The sequence below is a fragment of the Ixodes scapularis genome, unplaced genomic scaffold, assembly GCF_016920785.2.
Source record: "Ixodes scapularis isolate PalLabHiFi unplaced genomic scaffold, ASM1692078v2 PGA_scaffold4__175_contigs__length_147842914, whole genome shotgun sequence".
Classification (NCBI taxonomy): domain Eukaryota; kingdom Metazoa; phylum Arthropoda; class Arachnida; order Ixodida; family Ixodidae; genus Ixodes; species Ixodes scapularis.
The window spans coordinates 135986781-136006855 of record NW_024609879.1 but is presented as its reverse complement, the minus strand read 5'-3'; the positions used below and the strand labels follow the sequence as shown (position 1 = coordinate 136006855).

Here is a 20075-nt window from a genome sequence, read left to right as displayed (position 1 = left end):
GTAATCCTCTACGCACAAGTTAGGAACTCCTGAGTGGCAAGAGTGGGAGTTTGGTCTCACAGCTCAAGGGGCACCATTGTTCAGTACTGAATTTTTAATTATCTTCTTTTGAGCAAAGTTAAGCTTTGCTGCATGCAGTTCTTCTAAAAATAAATACCTGCAACCAATTTTACCAGGTCACGACATTTTGCCTCTGCTCTTAGTGCTCCTGGTGAGCCTCGGATAAGAGCTTACTGGTGTGCAAGCATCATGCTTGTTTGAAAGCACTCACTGATGTAGACTCGCTGACATCCAGCATTCCAATGAAACGCTGGATATCCACAAGTCTTTCTTGAACAATGCAGGCCGGAAAGGAACCATACAATCATATCGTATTGGGGGACATTCTACAGAGTGCTTTTTTGTATGTTTTACAGATTTTTTAAAAAAAAAGCCGTAAAGGCTACATTTAAGCAGTCGGTGCACGTGAGTTATATTGCCAGGGCAGCATAGTATAAAAGGCTAATTTGTAATGATCAGTCGGCTTATTACAGAGATGTGCCAGACTTCTTTCAGAAAACTAGATGGAGGTTCATTCTAGCGTAGTTTTATCCCGCGAATCTGAATATCCCGTTTGTTTTCCACAAAGATATAACTAAACGTGAGAAAACACAAAAAAACATCCTACCAATAGTGACATCGTAAGAAGACCTTTCGGCCGCCAAGCATGTGTCGCTCAAGGGCTGCGCGTCCAATCGCAAGTTTTCAAGGTATATTCTCCCGCATTGGCACCAGTCGTGACACATTTTTCTGCCCTTTTAAAAAATAGCATGTGCGTGCATAGCTTTGATAGGCGCTGAAGATGCGTGAACAAAGATTTTGAAAGCTGCTCTTGTGACGTCCCTCTCTAGAGAAGTGCTTTCACAGCGCTTTAGAAATGACTCTATTCAGCCTCGATTCATCAAATTAGCAAACAATTTTGATATTTGAGATTCTGAAGGTCAAATGAAGAAGATTTAAAAGTGTTTTCTCAAATACAAAACTGCTTCAGCCTCTCTCTAAGTATAGTATGTTCCTGAAATTTTTAATCAGTGAAAATAGACCCAAGGTTCCAATTAGAAACTCGCTAAGCATCATCAAAACACACTAAATCAACTTTCTTTGTGAAGATATAAGACAAGAGCAGCATTTTATGGTGTTCTAAAAAAATGGTCAATTTGGACGCGTTTCCAGACTTCGGTTTCTTACCAGAGCGCATCTCCGCACCTACGGTCCTGCTGCCCGGTGGCCGCAGTGCGAAGCCGCCCCCTCACCTCCCTCGTAGGATGGAGGGAAGAAGGCGCACGTGTGTTGCGCGTCTAAGCCCCTGGGGAACAGGACCGTGGGCGCAGAGATGAGCTCTGATAAGAAACTGAAACCTAGAAACTCGTCCAAATAAAGCGTTTTTACAGAACGCACAAAATGCTACCCCTGCATTATATCCTAAAAAGAGTTGCTTTTGTGGTTTTCAGTGACTCAGCAAGTTTCTAACAGAAACCATATTTTCATTTTCACTAATTAAAAAGTTAATTAACAAATTGTATTTAATTATCTGACTGATCGTTACGACTAGGTCCCTATACTATGTACGCCTGGCCGTATAACTCGCCTGCACAAAACACATTAATTTAGCTTTCACGACCTTTCTAAACATATATGTAAAGCTTAAATGTAAATCGCCCTGTACAACAGTGAAAAGGCGAAACCACCATGTTGGAGCCATATGGCTCCACCATGCCGGTATCGCCTTTTCGCTGGTATAGGATGCATTTTATTAGAGCAGTGAACTTGTCCTTGCTTCTGGCATAACGTTTTAGTGTTGCCCATGGAAACTCACATAAATTTGTAAATAAAAACAAAAAAGACTAACCTTCAAAAAAAAATCTGTAACTTTGGGAAAGAAAAGTTGCCTTGAACAAAATATATACAATACAGTTGTACAGCGTCCATTTGTGTACTTAACCAATTTTGAGGCAAATCGGCAACAATGAAAAGAAGACGTTTGAGTACAATTAAGGAAAAGACAGCAAGGATGCATACCTACAAAAAAAAAATTTAGAACGACCACGGGCAGGAAACTCTGGTGAGGCTCTCGGAGCGACTCCCTGCAATGGGCCTGCGCAGACCACAGAACAAGATCGGTCAGAGCTTGCAGCCATAAGGTGCTTCATACCATGAAGTTACAGAAACAAGTGCAATTGGAAGCAAAGTGCATTTCATCTCTCTGAAAAACGAAGAGTTTAATAGCTAGTATGCATTCATAAGGTGATACAGTCATGAATGCACAGACTTTTCAACGCAGTGCTATATCACCAACTTGTTAACCATGCCGGGCAACACTAAAAACTGAAAGCATTATTTTAAACTATCTCAGCTTAAAGTTAACCACAACAGAAGCTTCAAGCCATCCTTGCAAATTCAGGGCACAAACCAAGCCATGTGACCTTCTGGTTGGACGCCATGGTACGTCCAGCTTATAATCATGTGTCATGCTGTTTTAGCTGCAATGACTTGTAGTGTCAAAAGTGGTCCAGCTTAAAGAGACGCAAAGTATATACGTTTATGAGTGGGGCCCTCACCTAGTCTGCAGCTACATTGCGAAATAGGGCGTTCCAACCGAGATGCTTGCTGCCTGTAACAACACGACCAGCTTGTGCCCAGCGATTGTTCGAGCTGAGTACATGTCCTCGACAGTGCCATTATTTGACAAGCATTTCTATGAATGTTAAACATGACTGACTTACAGAGAGACTCCACCTCAACGACTAATGACTTGGGATACCTAACTGAATACTGATATATCAACTAAATGCAAAATAATCACCTGGCAAGCATTAAATTTTTCAAGAGGCTGGGTCGACTCCGCATTAAGTTGAAGGAGTCGATGCGTAAAGGGACAATACAAACAAAAATACGCCTTAGAATTCCTCTTGCACCCCCAAAATGATGTGTTTTTGAAGGTAAGGTACACAATGTTCTTGATTTACAAAGTGCCTCAGCTGTACAGATGCATATGCAATAAGGGCACTTGCCAAGCCTATTCTACTCAGCTCTGTGCAGGTTAAGCTAAGTTAGAGTATAGAAGTACACGCTCACTGACACCATCAGAAAGGCAGGGAGAAGTCGCCGTTGTTCCACCTCCAGCCCGTCTGTTACCTTCGATGACGTTTCAGCGCCTGATGAGCCTGGAGCGAGCACATCTGTCCAAAGCGGGGTGAAAAGCACAAGCACGTGCTGGAGGACGCCCAGCCATTCTCTTTTTGTCATCGGCTATACTACATATTTTTAATAAGACATATTCTTAAGTGAGGAAAAGTATTGCAAATATGCAGTCCACCTTTAAGATAACAACAGTTGCCATTCACCATTCTCGAAATAAGTGCTCCCTCCTATCGGAACATCTACACATGTGGTGCGTGAGTAGGTTCAGGACTGAGAGGGTAGAAAACGAAGCGCTCACAAGGCTTGTCTGGCCCTTCCAACCATGCGGGTACATTCGTCACAAGTTCCCGATTTGTAGACAAAATGATTTAGAATGAGCAAATCTTGTCTACGCCCGAGGTAGAACATTGAATTGCGATTCCCCCATATTGTGCGAACCATCCTTTTAACTGCGGTACCACCTGCAAATGAACTATGTTGTGCTGCGGCACGCATCCATGCTGCCTGCTTCAGAGGAAAACCACTGCTCGTGTTGAAGACGACATCCCACAGTGTACAGGCAACAATGTTTAACGAACTAAAACAAAATTGATATCATTCAATAGACACAGATAGGCTCACAAAGTGTCGACACCATGATTGTTGTTGTTGGTTTTACTCTTGCATACAAACAAAAGTGACTTCCTCTCTCCGATGTACAGTAAAACCCCCTTAGCTTGGTGGCCCTTATTTCTTCTCGAATCGGTCATAGAGGACATAATCGCAGCCACTGAATTCCGCAAAATTACAGGCCGCGAAAATTAAAGGTTCGCCAACATTAAGGGGTTTACTGTTCTTCTGAGTGTCACATGATGTTAACATTTCAAGGAGGCTGAAGGTATTGGTTTAAGAAAAAATTGACCTATGAAAAAAATGCCCTTCTCCAGGCTAGGCACGCGAGGTTCTTTAGCACTACCTATAAGGTGGCAAGTTTATTTCGGCAGAGCTTTTGGTAAAACGGAGTCACAAAAGTAGCTACACTTGGCGTCAACTATTTTGTGCTGCATTATAAAGCCAGAGTAGATTCCACAGTGCTTCAGCAGAGCACTGTTTGTTGCGAGAGCATATGTGGTTTAGTGTTGCGTCCCTTTTGCATGATCTAGAGAAACTAGCGCTGACAGAGTTGGAGCACTCCAAATATTAACAGCCGACTGTAGAAGCATTGAGAGATGCACACATGCGAACTGTGCATTTCTTAAAGGTGGATTCGAGCAAAGGTAAAAACAATATCTATACTTACGGCGGCCATACTTGCCTTTCCCAAGCACGACCACTTTTCCCTCGGTAGCACCATCCAGTAAGAAGCACCAGCAACACGCCCATGAGACGCCGCCGACTCCTGGATTGAATGACGACCCGCCTGAGGTCTTGGAAGGAGATCCGGAACACTGCTTTAGGTCAGATGTTGTATCTGGTGGGGCAGGGACTAAAAGTAAAAATTAACAAATTTATCTGAAGCGCTACATTCCTATAGGATGGCAGTATTTTTTCTAGGCCAATGATGCGCTTTACTTAAACACAAATGGTTGGTTTATATGATGAACCAGCAGCCCCTATTTTGTTTAAGTGTAACGCAGTGTCTAACGTTATGTTTGACGGAACCCGAAATAAAAATTAAAGTTACACCCAACGCAACTGTCAAGCATTCGAGTTACGTCCGACGTAACCCAAAATAAAAATTAAAGTTACCGTATTTACTCGAAAATAGGTCGAACCCTATTTGTTGGACCCACCGAGAATAAAAAAAAAATATTTGAAATATAGGTCGACCTTTGTTTTTTTTATTATTACGACCAGTTGAAATTTTGGGCAAAAGAAACAAACCTTTATTTACATCACTCTAAGCTAAAGCACGGGGCGATGCCAAAAACTTTATCAACGTCAGAACTTCTGGACATGTCATCGTCGTTCGAAGCTTCGTCAGCTTGGTAGACATCCTCGCAAATTCGCAACAATACTTCACCGACACCGTTGTAAAATGACAAGAAGAAACGAAAAAAGGTGCAAAGCGACGGAAGACAAACTACAAAGAAGAAGCAAAGCCGCCGTGTCGCCATGAGCAACACGCGAGCCGAGCGTTGGCCGAGCCGCTTCAAGCAACAAACAAAAATAACCTCCGGTTTTTTTTTTTTTTTTTCTTTTTTTTTTTTTTTTTTGATACGCGTTTGCAAGGATGGAGGGAGAAATGCATTGCGCATCGCGTTCCTCTCCTTCCCCGTTGCCCAGCAAGGGGAACGCTAGTGGCTAGAGGCGGGATGGCGAAACCCGACGCCCGAGATGCGCGCGATAGCGGCACCGGCCACCGCGCGCGGGGGCCATTTCAATTGTTTTTGTGCACCAAAAGCTTTTTGAAACAAGAAGCGGCGCGGCTCTACGGCAACGCCGGCTCGGTGACTCGATAGCTCCATGCCTCCGGTAGGGTCGCAAAATTTGGTCGCGAAAGTAGGTCGACATTCTTTAATCACAATTTCAAAAAAGATAAGAAAAAAAAAGCTCTATTTATATTTGAATAAACACGGTAGTCAGCCGCGCGACGAGACACAGATTATGAAAGCGATTGATGCGAGCGACCAAGGCGATGAGCGACGATTTCTAGAAGCCCAAGAACCAAGCGCCGCAAGCAGCGAGAGTGAGAAATCGTCGCTCGGCGCCGACACTGGTAGCTTCTCGCCGTCGCTCGTCTCGCTGATCGCTATACTGCTTACACTCCGTTCAGAAAGGCGCTCTAAGTGCTTACCATTTTATTGGGACCAGCCTCACACCGTAACCAGTCTTGACTTTTTATTTTTTGTTTTTTAGCCGCCCAGGTAGAAGTTAACATCGTACACACCGTTTTCAAGCATGGCCCCTCGTTCATTGCTCGATTAACATTTTCGGTAAATGACAAACCGCAGTGAAGCACAATTATTCTAGTTCAAAGTTGTCACGAACACTTGGCACGTATGCTTATATTGTAGCGCACCTAACGCAATTTAAAAGTAGAACGAAAACGGGACGAGATTCGCTTACCGTTTCACGGAGACAGACGCCTTCGGATCCCAGGCCTAGAGAACTCGAAGTCGCCGGCGGTCCGGCGATCGGACGAGGCGAGCCGACCGCGCTGAACCAGGCCGACCACACCTGGTTGAACTATGAGAGGCGCCTTCGAGTTTAGAACCAGAGACGCAGTAGAAACGGACCGCAAAACATCTGTCCCGTAACCGTAAACGAGCCAACGAACCACACCGCTCTATCTTCGCCATTGTTCGCCATCTCCGCGACGACCGGAAGTGGAAGCCGCAAAGTTAGAAAAGCCCAACAAGGTAGAGGGGCTTAGAGCGATAAACCGGGGTTCCGGTCTGCACTCAAAAGTGACCCCCATAAGGCGGCTGCCATTGTACGCAAATGTGACCACTCGTCACATGACCAAACCAAATACGTGACGTCACAGGAAAGATGGCAGCGCCCAGGCAGCGGCTGGTCCCAGCTGGGACGGGGCTTGTCGGATGCTTTGTTTGTTGTCGTTCGTGTCGGCGAGTTGATTTTAGACGCGGAAGCCGTCATATGAGGCCGGTCGAAAGCGACTTCAGAGTTCAGCGTGGTGTCTGACGTAGGTATAACGTGAACAGAAGGAGGAACGGTGTGCATTTCGCTGGTGACCGACGGGATATTGCCACGAAAGAGACAATCGGCCCTACGTTGCTCGGACCTCGGATTGATTCGGATACCGCAAGTAAATTTTAAGGCAACGTTTCTGTGCTCTCGTTGACCATCGGAATCTTCCAGGTCTGCAGTGAAGCGTGTGCAATATATTTGGATACACAGTTTAGCGACGGAAATTGCGTGAGTCAATCGTGCTTGGCAGTTTCAATCGTGGTGCCGCTTCGTTCAAATGACCGAAGGCTCACTTTCGTTGTGCGGCGCACCGGAGAGCTGCATTCAAATTGGTAGTTCCTCTGCCGTGCTTCAGGTGATGCTGTGCTGCTTCCTAAATTGTTCTGGCGTAGACGTGCACTTTCGCGGAGCGCAGGTGTTGCAGTTGGTATTGATTCCCCTGGTCTGTCGCACGTTTCGTCGACAGAAGTTTTATCAACACTCGGTACGCGAATTGCAAGCTGTATGGACATTTTATCGCGCATGTTACCTACCCAGTCCACCCGTTCACGCCGCTTTGCGACGACAGTCTGGAGCGGCTCATTACCAGAAAAGTGGTCCCACGTCCATTCAGTTCATTCCCGGCAGTCGCCAAACCCCGAAGGAGAGGATTTGTTCGGACAGAATGCCTTTAAAACAATGCAGCTTTTTTAGCGGTAAGGATAGACTCTCTTCTGTCAGGTTTTGTATATTGTCACGGATGCTTGCTCCAGTACTATCTTCTATTAATATTTACTGTTCTGGAAAGTTCCAGGCCATGCACAGCTGTCATCGTATGTTCTGGTAAAGGTGCTGGGTACTTTGCCCGTAGCCCTTCACTCTTTGTGCACCCTGGCAGCTCCTCAGCCGAGTTGCCCGATAACGGGACACGGGTGGCGGACTATCCCGCGTCTTAAACCTCCGGCCAGCCGTGAACCAAGTCCTATCCCGAGCCTTTCAGAAATACCAAAATACGAGCGATTACCACAAGGACGAACCTTGGAAATACACCACGAAGAACCTGAAATCCGAGCCAGTCGCTGCTACCAGCAAGAACCACCGGAATTCAGTCTTTTGCCAGAAAAACCGAACCTGACGAAGCCAACAATGACAAATCTGTAGCAGCAAACCACGTCCACTCCCACCATCGTTTGCATGCCCGTCGCATCTCGCACTCCGATGCCCTTTCACGGAAGATGTATGAAGACGTCGAAGGCTGGATTGAAATATATGACCTTGTCGCCTGCCATAGTGGGTAGACGGACAACCAGCTCCTGCAGGACCTGTACTTCTCGTGGAAGAAACTACCAGGCACTGGTTTGAGAACTACGAATCCTCTTTAACGTCGTGGGAAGTTTGCAAGATCGAGCTGAAGTACATGTTCATCAGCCAACATTGATGAGAGAGAGCCGAATTCCTGATTCTCTCCAGGGCACGGCCCCAACGAGAGCGTCATCGCCTTCGAGGAGGATGTTTTGCGCCTGATCGAACACCCATGCCAACCCTGATGCTACAGAAGACAAGAAGCTAAGAATCTCATGTCCCTCATGTGAGGCACAACACCTTCGGCAGCCTTGTCCGCAACCCCACGACAACAGTCGAAGGGTTCATATTACCGAGGTTTCCAACATTGGATGTACACTGCAAGCCCGAGCCTGCCAATATCAACAACTCCCCAGCGTCTCGACACTTGAGTCATCCAGCTGCAACTTCGACGCCAGTCTCCCAGGCATCTGCGACATCATCCACAACGTTGTACGGGGGAGATCAGGAAGCTACTCCCTGCCATCAGTTGCCTGGGTTTTATTTCGATTGCCGAGATTGTTTTGGAACAAGTTCGACAGGCATTTCAACTGGAGACTTATTCGAGCGAAGCGGCATCTGACGAACCGAGGGCGGCTTATGCCACAAAGTCACGACGACCGCCACCGGCTACCTGTTACTATCCAATACCAATTTAACGAGACACCCCAACACGAAGCATTCCCGACATGAGGAAGAACCAGCGTAGGTCCGCGCTGAACAAAATACACCGAGGAAAACGGAGGTGCTGCGAATGGTCGACCGAAAACCACTCTGCTACCATTGCATGAGGCCGACCATGTCTACTGGAGGTACCCATACCAATGAATTGGCCTGCAAGGGTTCAAGCTGAACGACCCTCGACCATGTCTCGACGAGCGTGCGCGAAGCATTGAGGATTATCTTCGGTGGCCTTTGTACCTGGTGCCAACATTACCCCGAAGCTTCTGATCCTCTTCACCTCGATGGGAGGTAAGCACGACAAAGCAGGTGAGCGGCAATGCAAGGACAGTTGATTTGGTGTCGGTTGTCGTCCAAGGACAATACCTAATAATTTGCTGACACTAATTATCTGTGTCCACGCCACGAAGCAAACTATTTCTAACTTTTAATGAGAATGCCGCTGAGTGACTTGACGAAATAGAATGGTTGGTTGCTCTCAAAAGTGGACTGCAAGCATCACGAGACTTCACTTTGCCCCACAAGACTTGCACAAGTTTTAGTGGTCGTGGGATGCAGAATAAGTCTCCATTACGAAATGGAAGTAAAATGGCTTGGATAGCAAACAAACATTGTTGCCAGCTATCAAGTCAACGGTACAGCAAAAGGCACAGCCACATAACCAATACATGCCGAGCTTGCTGCATTGACGCAGAAAGCTACCAGGAAAATATGCGGATTAGAGGCCAGCCCTGCAGCTCCAGTGCATCAGATGTCAGGTGCGGCACATGACGTATGATTACAAGATGGCATCGGTCAGTAGAAGTCGCCACTCGACCAAACTGAACTCAGACGTGCCAGGAGCGTCATCCGACAACAAGGAGTACAGGTACAACAACTAAACGCCTGACACGAGACTGTCACAGAAAGAACTTATTATGAAACCATTTGCTAAGAATCCATAATTATGTAATCAATTGGAAATAAACACATTTGATACACTAACCAAAAAACATATTTACGCTTGCCTTTACGCCTTCAGAGTCAAGACACCAAGAAGTGTGTTTACTGCACACGCTGGACCTTTTGAGGACAATCACCATCTCTGACCCCTCAGTATTAATTAATGGGACATACCAGACTGGCAGACTTGTTGCATGGGGATGCAGTCGTTCCATTTCTTCTGAGCATGTGGTGCATCCGAAAACAAACTGTAGTGATGTGAAAATGTTATTTATTAACGTGTTCCCTCCAGTGATGTGAAAATGTTATTTATTGTTTTATTCCCTCCCGGGGCCTTCGTAGGCATTGCGGAGAGGATACTTAAAACTACACACATGTTAATAACATCATAGCACACTGACATTAATGAGCACAAAACCAACCCAGCTACCAAAAATAAATATTACACTCGTAAGAAATAATTATTGCTGTAACTTGTTAATTACAAAGACGAACGTACCTCTGAGCATCTAGTTTAATTAAATGTGTTGATACATTGTTCTATAGCAGGACAATTTCGATACGAATGACACAATAGACCATTTGCAAAACCCCATCAAGCAACGCAATTGTCACAATTTGTTTTAGGCGTAGAGCATACGAATGGGCGAAGTTTACGTCGAACGCTGAGCCGAGTTCACAGTGACGGCGGACATAACATTGTTGACGAACAAATGCCCAAAGTATGAAGGCCTTGGGTAATTAGAGGAGTAGCTACTGTAATTCGTTCCATCACAATTCGGCAAACGGCAAAGGCTACAGTCTCGGTGAGTCAATATGCACGTTGAAGAGAGTCACATGACAACATATCATCAGAGTGCTCGTCTGCACAGATTTGTCACATACCTTCACTCCGTCTCTCTGATAGGCTCGAGGTGGCTCTGGCGGTAGCCCTTTTCCAAATTACGGTGATACAAGGTATAGGTAACTTACACTTTTGAAAAAAGTCTATTGAAGAGACCGAAAGGATGTGGCAACATTTTTCAACAAGACTGCTCTTCGGGCAAGGGGTGAACACAAATATGAATTATCTTGTCCAGGGAATTAGAACAAGTAAATAATTGACCGAAAATACAATGCACTCGTAATTAAAAAAAATGTATTGCTGCAATAAATGCTACGAAATAGAAAAATGTGCAGTTAATCTATGCGTACACCAAAACAGTTGTTCTTATAGCAAGTTAAATAGCTTTAAAGCAGGTGCCCGCAACGATTTATTCATCCCCATACTCAATAAAACTTCTACCTCGCAGCTGAAAATAAGTGTGCACTTCGCACTGACAAAACAAGGAAGAAAAGCGATCGAATGTAGAATCACCGATTAGCGCAATACGTAAAAATCACAGGAGCTTCCTCGCTAAAAGTTGGCTGTGATTACGCAGTTTCCTAGGGCTGAAACGAGTTCCCCTAGGCCCTACGTCCGACGCATAAATTTAGCGTCGATTCTCAGACATTCCAACGTTCAACCAAAGCTAAGAGAATGCGAAAATCGCATGCTAAAAGCACTCAGAGTTCTATCAATCCTCGAACAACACATTCGGTAATCCGAGCACCGGTACGGCGATACGGCTGATGCTGTCTCACAAGCGTTACTATCCAGATGATCAAGAGCGATCTCACACAAAAAGGTATAATGTCTCATTCCTTCATGTTTTCACATAATACTTGCATCAGCGAGCAGAAAATAGCCCGAAGTCGTCGGAAAGCACCTGCACATCACGGCTACCGCGCACCGAACGAACTCGCATTTACTAGCTCTGGGCGCTGCCATCTTACCGATGACATCACTCCTTTTGTGAGGTCACCTGACGAGTGGTCACATTTGCGTAAAACATGGCGGCAACCGGGGGGGGTGCCACATCCGAACTTCCGGTTTATCACTCTAAGCCCCTCTACCTCGTTGGAAAAGCCGCGGCAGCGGAAGCCACTGGGCGGAAGCTTTACGTTTCGGTTTCGCTTTTCTCCAACGCCGGCTACGGTCGCTACGGTTGCGGGCTGGTGGCTTTGCGGCTGGTTGCGACGACGCGAGGGACCACGAAAAGACGCCGAGTTGTCCGAGTACGAGTCACGGCCCACGATACGAGCAACGGGCCGTTAGCCGCTGTCGACCGGCGATGCGGCATCCGCGGCTTGGTGTCACGATCGGTTTGTTGCCGTGCACGTTGACTCAAAGATCGAAGTTATGCAGTTCCGTTCCGGCACCAGCCGCACCTCGTTTTCCGGTGCATCACACGTGGAGGCCTTTCGACGCATTCAGTGAACGTAAAGATCGTGCCCGCTGTCTTCGGTGCTGTGGAAGAAGTTGGGAGACGGAAGAAGCATCAAAACCAAGGCGTTTAGGACTCCAGGCCGGGCCGCCGGTTCACTCTGAACGAGAGGCGACGTGTGTGTGCACGCTTTGAAGAAGCCTCCGTGTTTCGCAGCGCCAGACCTCGCCGATCGCGACCGGACCAACCGGACGCCGAGTCCGAGAGGCTCTTGCGCAGCCAGGAACGGCACCGAGGTAGGGGCTGCTCGTTCTGCGCTACCATGCAGTGCTCTACAGTGCTCGGAGCTCTCGGTGTCATTCGTGCTTGCACTGAAGCCTTTTTGACCCCTTCCGACGCGCAAGTCGTACTTCGCAAAGGTTTGGACGGGGCCACCCTCACCGAGCAGCTCCGCTATATTCCGCTTACTTATGATCGCAATAAAAGCTTGTGTTTGTTCTCGGGAAAAAAAATTGCGGGACCGCTCTCCGCGCCGCCGACGAGGTTGGCCGCCGCCATGTTCTGAGCTGTTCACACGCTCCCGCAGCGAGCGTCTTGCGATAATCCTCCCCGTTCCAAAATGCTATGCGCACTATGCCGTTTACATGACCGCATATTGAATGCGGCAACTGGATTCAACGCGACCAAGTCGCATTCATGTAAACGCGGCTCATGTTCCTTTTCGACATCTATGGCGTATGTAACGATACCGGTGGTGAACGATGGACGTTTTCGTTGGAAGATGGCGGTCGTCTTTCTGCATGTATGATTTGGCTATATCGGTGGTCCTGTGGTATAAGCGTTCGTTGGAAAGATGGCGGTCGCCTACGTCATCGGACGCAAAGTCATACCAGCCACACCGAATCGTATCGGTAAGCAAACTGACTGCCAGTATAGGCAGACCCGGAGCCATAGCGGTGCCGGTATCTCCAGTTATGCAGAACGCCAAACCAAACTAGCTGCATGCATAATAACAAGAAATTATGGTGGTGTCATACCAGAACTGTACAAGCAGCAGGTTTGTTTCTTGTACGTTTTTCCAATAGGGAAGGGCCCAACGAAACGGTCACCAGCTTCGTTGAAGACGTCCTCCGCCTGAGTAGCCGCGCCGACCCTCAGTCCACCGAGGAGAAGAAGCTGCGCGTCCTGATGAGAGGAGTGAGGAGTGACATCTTCGGTGGCCTTGTTCGCAACCCACCAACTTCTGCCGATGAATTCGTCGCCGAGGCAACTAACATCGAGCGGGCCCTGTCAACCCGAGCCACCCACTACAACCGACTCGCCGGCACGCCTGCTGCTTCGACGCTGACGTCTTCTCGATTCGACGATGGCGGCATCAGCGCTGACAATCTTCGTGCAATTGTCCGCGACATCGCCCGGGAAGAGCTCAGGAGGCTGCTGCCTACTGCCAACCAGCCGACTTCGCTGTCGATAGCCGAAGTGGTACGCGAAGAAGTTCAGCGGGCACTTCAACCGGAGACTCCTGCCAGCGTGGCCGCAGCCGATGAGCAGACAGTGACCTACGCCTCAGTGACCTGACGACCGCCACCAACTGCTCAACATTACCCGGTGGCGCCACGACGAGACCCACCATCGCAGGCGTACCCCCGACGCAACGAAGAAGTACGTCAGTACGACCGCCGAGAACAGCCGGCGCCAAGAAAATCCGACGTGTGGAGGACAGCGAATCGACGACCCATCTGCTACCACTGCGTGGAGGCCGACCATGTCGACCGCCGTTGTCATTACCGGCAAACGGGCCTGCGTGGGTTCCACCCGAACGACCCACGCCCGAGCTACGGCGAACGCCCTCGCGACATCGAGGAGTACCTCCGACGTTCGCCCTCCCCAGTGTCGTCTCTCCGCCGTGAAGCCCGCTCCCCATCACCACGCCGTTCAGCATCCGCAGTGTCACGACCCCGCCGAGACAGCGTGTCTCCCCTGCGTCGCCGGGAAAACTAAGTGCGGCAACGCCTGGAGGTGGCGTTGCCGAAGACGACCGTAGTAAGGAGCCTCCAAGAACGCGGAGCGCTCCCACTCTCTCGATGCTACGGATCACAACGACGTCCCTGCATCGGTGTCCAACAACCTAAACGTTATAATCGACGGCCACGACGCATCGGCACTTGTGGACACCGGAGCAGACTACTCAGTCTAGAGTGGGAGGCTCTCTCGCCGCCTGCGAAAAGTCATGACGCCGTGGGATGGACCCCAAATACGAACCGCCGGAGGACATCTCATCACGCCAGTCGGGAGATGCACTGCTCGCGTCGAGATCCACGGTGAAACGTGCCCTGTGAGGTTCGTCGCTCTACAAGACTGTTCGAGGGACGTTATCCTCGTAATGGACTTTCTCTGCGAGTATGGCGCCGTCATCAACCTGGGGGCAAACCAGTTGACGCTGCGAAAACCTGTTTTACCGCCGGTGGAGACCAACACGACGTCAACCGCGATCCGAGTTATCGCCGACCTTGTGAACCTACCGCCGCGGTCGAGTGTTTTCGTCACCGTTATAACCGACGCAGCCATGCACGGTGAAGCTCTTCTGGAAGGCAGCGTCCAACTGCTCCTTGAAAAAGGAATTGGTGTCGCAAGAGGCGTAACGGATCTCCAAGAAAGACGTACAACTGTTCTTGTGACGAACTTTCGAGAGGAGCCGCAGCACCTAACGAAGGGTACCACCGTGGGCCACGTCGAGGAGCTTCAGGCGCCACCCGTGGTCACCGCAATCTCCGAGGGAACCTCATCGCCACAGCAGAAGAGCACGACGCCGCCGCCGCTCGACATCGACCCCGAGCTCCCAGCTACGAAGCGCCGGCAACAGGTTGGTCTCTTTGCCGAATACAGTGGCTGTTTTGCCACGACATCGAAGATTCGCCAAACACCAATGGCGAAACATCGCATTTTTACCGACGGCGACGCACTTCCTGTCCACCTTTCGCCGTATCGAGTCTCCTTAAAGGAAAGGAAAGTGATTCAACATCAAGTCCAGGAGAAGCTCGACGACGACATCATTCAACCCTCAAGGGCGTCCCCAGTCGTCCTTGTAAAGAAGGAGGACGCGACCCTGCGGTTCTGCGTGGACTATCGTCGACTGAACGCTGTGATGAAGAAGGACGTCTATCCGCTCCCCCGCATCGACGATACGTTAGACCGACTGCGCCACTCCCGATATTTTCCGTCGATGGACCGGAAGAGTGGTTACTGGCAGATTGAAGTCGACGAACGTGACCGGGAGAAAACTGCCTTCGTCACTCCGGACGGACTGTACGAATTTAAAGTGATGCCGTTCGGACTTCGTACAGCACCAGCCACCTTCCAGCGCGTCATGGACACCGTGCTGGCAGGTCTGAAATGGCAGAGCTGCCTCGTCTACCTGGACGATGTCGTGGTATTCTCACGAGATTTCGACGAACACCTCACACGACTTCGAGCCGTGCTTTAAGCCATCAAGACCGCCGGCCTGTCACTCAAGCCAACAAAGTGTCGGTTCGCCTACGGGGAACTAAAGTTCCTTGGCCACGTCGTGAACAACAAGGGTGTTCTACCTGACCCCGAGAAGACCCGCGCCGTAGCTGCATTTACGCTGCCGTCTGACAAGAAGGCCGTGAGAAGATTTCTCGGACTCTGTGCCTACTACAGGCGCTTTGTTCGACACTTCGCCAAGCTATCCGCACCGCTGACACACCTCACGAAGGACGCCGTAAAGTTCGAGTGTACAGAAGAACACCATGCAGAGGTCATTCGACGAGCTCAAACGAAGACTCCAGACGCCCCCGATTCTCGGCCATTTCGACCAGTTTGCTGAAACCGAGATCCACACCGACGCCAGTAACACCGTACTGGGTGCGGTACTAGTCCAAGTGCAGGACGGAGCAGAGCGAGTTATCGCATACGCAAGTCGGACGCTGTCTAACGCGGAGAGGAACTATTCAACGACTGAAAAGGAGTGCCTCGCTGTCGTATGGCAATGACAAAGTTTTGACCATATTTGTATTGAAGTTCTTTTCGCGTGGTCACAGACCACCACTCGCTCTGCTGGCTGGCGAATCTGAAGGACCCCTCCGGACGCCTCGCTCGGTGAAGCCTACGACTGCAGGAGTTCGACATGACCGTGGTGTACAAGTCCGGCCAAAAGCACAATGACGCCGACTGCCTGTCAAGGGCCCCAGTCGAGGCCGGTCCTGCCTGCACCAAAGAGGACGACGATGAGTGTTTCCTAGGCGCTCTGGATGTCAGCGACATGGCAGCACTCCAACGAGACGACCCTGACCTGCGAGCACTCATCGAGCACCTAAGGGACAAGGAAGCGCCGTTCCCCGCGGTTTTATACGAACACTGCCAACGTTCTCCATCCGACAAGGCGTGCTCTACAAGGAGAACTTCAGCGACAACAGCACGGCGTGGCTGTTGGTGATCCCTTCCAGTCTTCGAGAAGAAATTTTTCAAGCCTGCCACGATGACCCGACGGCGGGACACCTTGGTTATAGCAGGACTATTGCAAGGATACGCGAAAAGTACTACTGGCCCAAGCTTGCGAAGACAGTACACCACTACACCCGATCTTGCCACGAGTGTCAACGACGGAAGAAGCCACTGACGAGACCAGCAGGACTTCTTCAACCTATTGCGCCGCCATCTGCCCCATTCCAGCGAATCGGTATGGATTTACTCGGACCCTTCCCACCGTCGACTCAAGGAAACCGATGGATAATCGTCGCAACCGATTATCTCACGTAGTACGCCAAGACAAAAGCCCTTCCATAAGGAACGGCTGTTGAAGTCGCCAAGTTTTTCATCGAGTCCATCGTCCTCCGGAACGGCACTCCCGAAGTCCTGATCTCAGACCGTGGATCATCATTCATGACCCAGCTGACGCAAGAAGTCTTTCGTCTCAGCCACACCAGCCATCGTCGCACCATGCGTACCATCCGCAGACCAACGGGCTGACGGAGAGACTCAACAAAACCATCGCCGACATGATCTCCATGTACGTCGACGTGGAGCACAAGACATGGGATGAGGTGTTGCCGTACGTCACATTTGCCTACAACACGGTTGTACAAGAGACCACCGGAGTGACACCCTTTCAACTGGTGCATGGGCGCAAGTTAAAGACAATGCTGGACGCTATGTTGCCCCACGAACCGGCTGTCGACGTAAGCGACGACGCCCAGGTGGTTGCCAAAGGGCAGAAGAAGTCCGTCAGCTCGCCAGACTCCGGATTAAAGCCCAACAAGGCGTCGACACTGGCCGTACAACCTTCGTCGTCGGGACGTCCACTTCAAGCCCGGAGACAGGGTTTGGGTCTGGACTCCCTTTCGTCGCCGTGGTCTCAGTGAGAAGCTTCTCAAACGCTACTTCGGACCCTACAAAATCATCCGACGCCTCGGCGATCTGAACTACGAAGTTCTACCCGACGGAACGCGCCCATCTGCAAGACGTCAGCCACGACCCGAGGTGGTGCACGTCGTCCGGCTCAAGCCGTATTACGAACGATGGAACTCTGGACTTTCGTCAAAGAGTGAACTGTTAAGTGTGACTCGAGAGTCTGCTATCCTTCTGCTGTGGATCTGTGTTTTCGTTTTGTGCTGCATCGGGACGATGCACTTTTTTAAAGGAGGGGATAATGCCGCGAGCGCAGCTGACCAAGAAGGCAGCGCGCTCGTGGTCTAACGGTTATCGCGCGCGCTTTCCACGCTGAAAGTCAGGGTCCAATTCCTGGCCGCGGAGGCGCATTTTTGTTGACTCTGTAAAGTAATGTTCTGGTAAATTCGAGAACCATGTTGGCTTGTTCGAGGTCAGAATTTTCTACAAGCCGAACCTCAACGCCGATCATTCCGGAAGCCCACACGTGTACATTCCAGAAGCCCACACGTGTACATCGCAGACCAGCGGAATGCATCGCCACGAAAACTAAGTTTTCAATTTTTGTAGGCGCCCATTTGCCCGCAAAACGAACGAGACAGCCGATCCTGGATTCAAGCGACGATATCAAGAGATAGCTGCACGTCGACGGCCACCGCATCGATACCCAGTTATCAGCGGATGATTGCTCGGGCCTGCTGGCAGGCAGCGCATTGGGACAGCTTATCGTCGGAATCTCTGAGCTATAAAAGCGGCAGTCGCTGAACAACTCTTCGCAGACCAGCGGAATGCATCGCCACAAAAACTAAGTTTTCAATTTTTGTAGGCGCCCATTTGCCCGCAAAACGAACGAGACAGCCGATCCTGGATTCAAGCGACAATATCAAGAGATAGCTGCACGTCGACGGCCACCGCATCGATACCCTGTTATCAGCGGATGATTGCTCGGGCCTGCTGGCAGGCAGCGCATCGGGACAGCCTATCGTCTGAATCTCTGGGCTATAAAAGCGGCAGTCGCTGAACAACTTTTCGCAGACCAGCGGAATGCATCGCCCCGAAAACTAAGTTTTCAATTTTTGTGGGTAAGATTTCATATTCACTCGCTTACTATTTGTAAGTGCGCGGGTGTGCATTTCGCTGGTCTGCTTTTTGCTTTTTGCAGTTTTGTTGGGTGCTTTCCCGAAAATGGCTGAAAAAGTGACTGTTTCTCTTGCCTGAAAAAAATTGGACATGATGCTGCATGTATTAAGTGTTCGGAGTGCACAAATTATTACCACGTGGGCAAGTGTTCTGGAATGACGAAAAATGTAATGAAGTCAATGAACGACGTAGAAATTTCCGAATGGCAATGTAACACCTGCAGATTGCATTCCCAAAGACAGTCTGCGACTCCCGAGGTATCTCAAGGGGCGTCAGAGCTGACCCCAAATGAGGAAAAACTTGAAAGGTTACTCAAACAAAATGAAACTATCAGTGCAAAGTTGACCACCGTCCTAAATAGGATGTCTTGCATTGAGAGGTCTCTCGAGGCGCAGACTGCGAGGTCCGACGCGATGATGCTCAATATAGAAAATCAGAGTAAAACAATAGCAGGAATCAAGGCAGCCATGAATGATCTGACAGCAAGGTATGAGGAATTGAACGTTCATTTGGATAACCAAGACAAAACAATAAATGAACTACAGCGGAAAATCGGCGAACTAGAGGGAAGGATTTCACAAAGGGATGAAGTGGTTGGCGAACTAAGAAAAGTAATCGACAATGCAGAGCTGTACTCTAGACGCCAGAATATCGAAATCCATGGTATAGTCCAACGGCCGAATGAAGATGTTATGAGCGTAATCAACACAGTGGCAACGAAGCTGGACCTAGCACCAGTGACTTCGAATGACATTGAGGCTGCCCACAGGCTAAAAGCTAAAGAAGGAAGAATCACACCTATATTGGTGAGATTCACCGAGAGGCGTACACGGGACTTGTGGGTGAGAAAAAGAACTACTCTTAGAAATGAGAACATTTTTATAAATGAAAACTTGACTAGAGCGCTGAAAAGTTTGTTGTGGTCCTCCAAGGCACGTGCGAAGGAAAAAGGGTACATGTATACTTGGATGAAGAACGGAAAAATATTCGTAAGGCAGAAGGAGGGAGCGGCGGTGATTCAAATTGAGAGCGATGAAATCGTTTTTTGAATCGCTCCGTGAGTATGACGGATATACGGAAAGTTTTAGAGCTGAAAGAAGTAACGCTGACACTAAATTAAGCTTAATTCATGTAAATGTTAGGAGTATTTACAGACATTGGGATCAGTTAAATGTTAATTTTATCTACGCGACTACCAAGTTTGGATGTACTTATCTTGAGTGAGGTCAGTGCTGATGAGGCTGGTTGCGCTACATTTTCCTTGCCAGGCTTTCATTTTTTCTGCTTGTGCCGAGAACAAAGGAAAGGTGGCGGAGTTATGATGTACATAAATGACAAATGGTTGTCAGAAAAAATAGATGTTTAATTTGTACAAGCAGAAGTGTGTGCTGCGATTGTTCACAAAATGAATGTTTCTTATGTTGTGTGTGCTGTATACAGGCCACCCAGTTCAAATATACCTATATTCTGTGATGAATTGGAACAATTCCTTCAAAAATTTAATAACAACAAATACATAGTTCTGGC

At 48.9% G+C, this 20075-nt stretch overlaps 1 protein-coding gene across 1 annotated transcript; it reads left to right on the top strand.

Moving 5' to 3' along the window:
• The first annotated feature begins 18703 nt into the window (after positions 1-18703).
• Positions 18704-19597, top strand: LOC120846728. The gene has a single exon (XM_040218591.1). The coding sequence runs from the start codon at positions 18704-18706 to the stop codon at positions 19595-19597; it is 894 nt and encodes a 297-aa protein (XP_040074525.1).
• Positions 19598-20075: the final 478 nt, after the last annotated feature.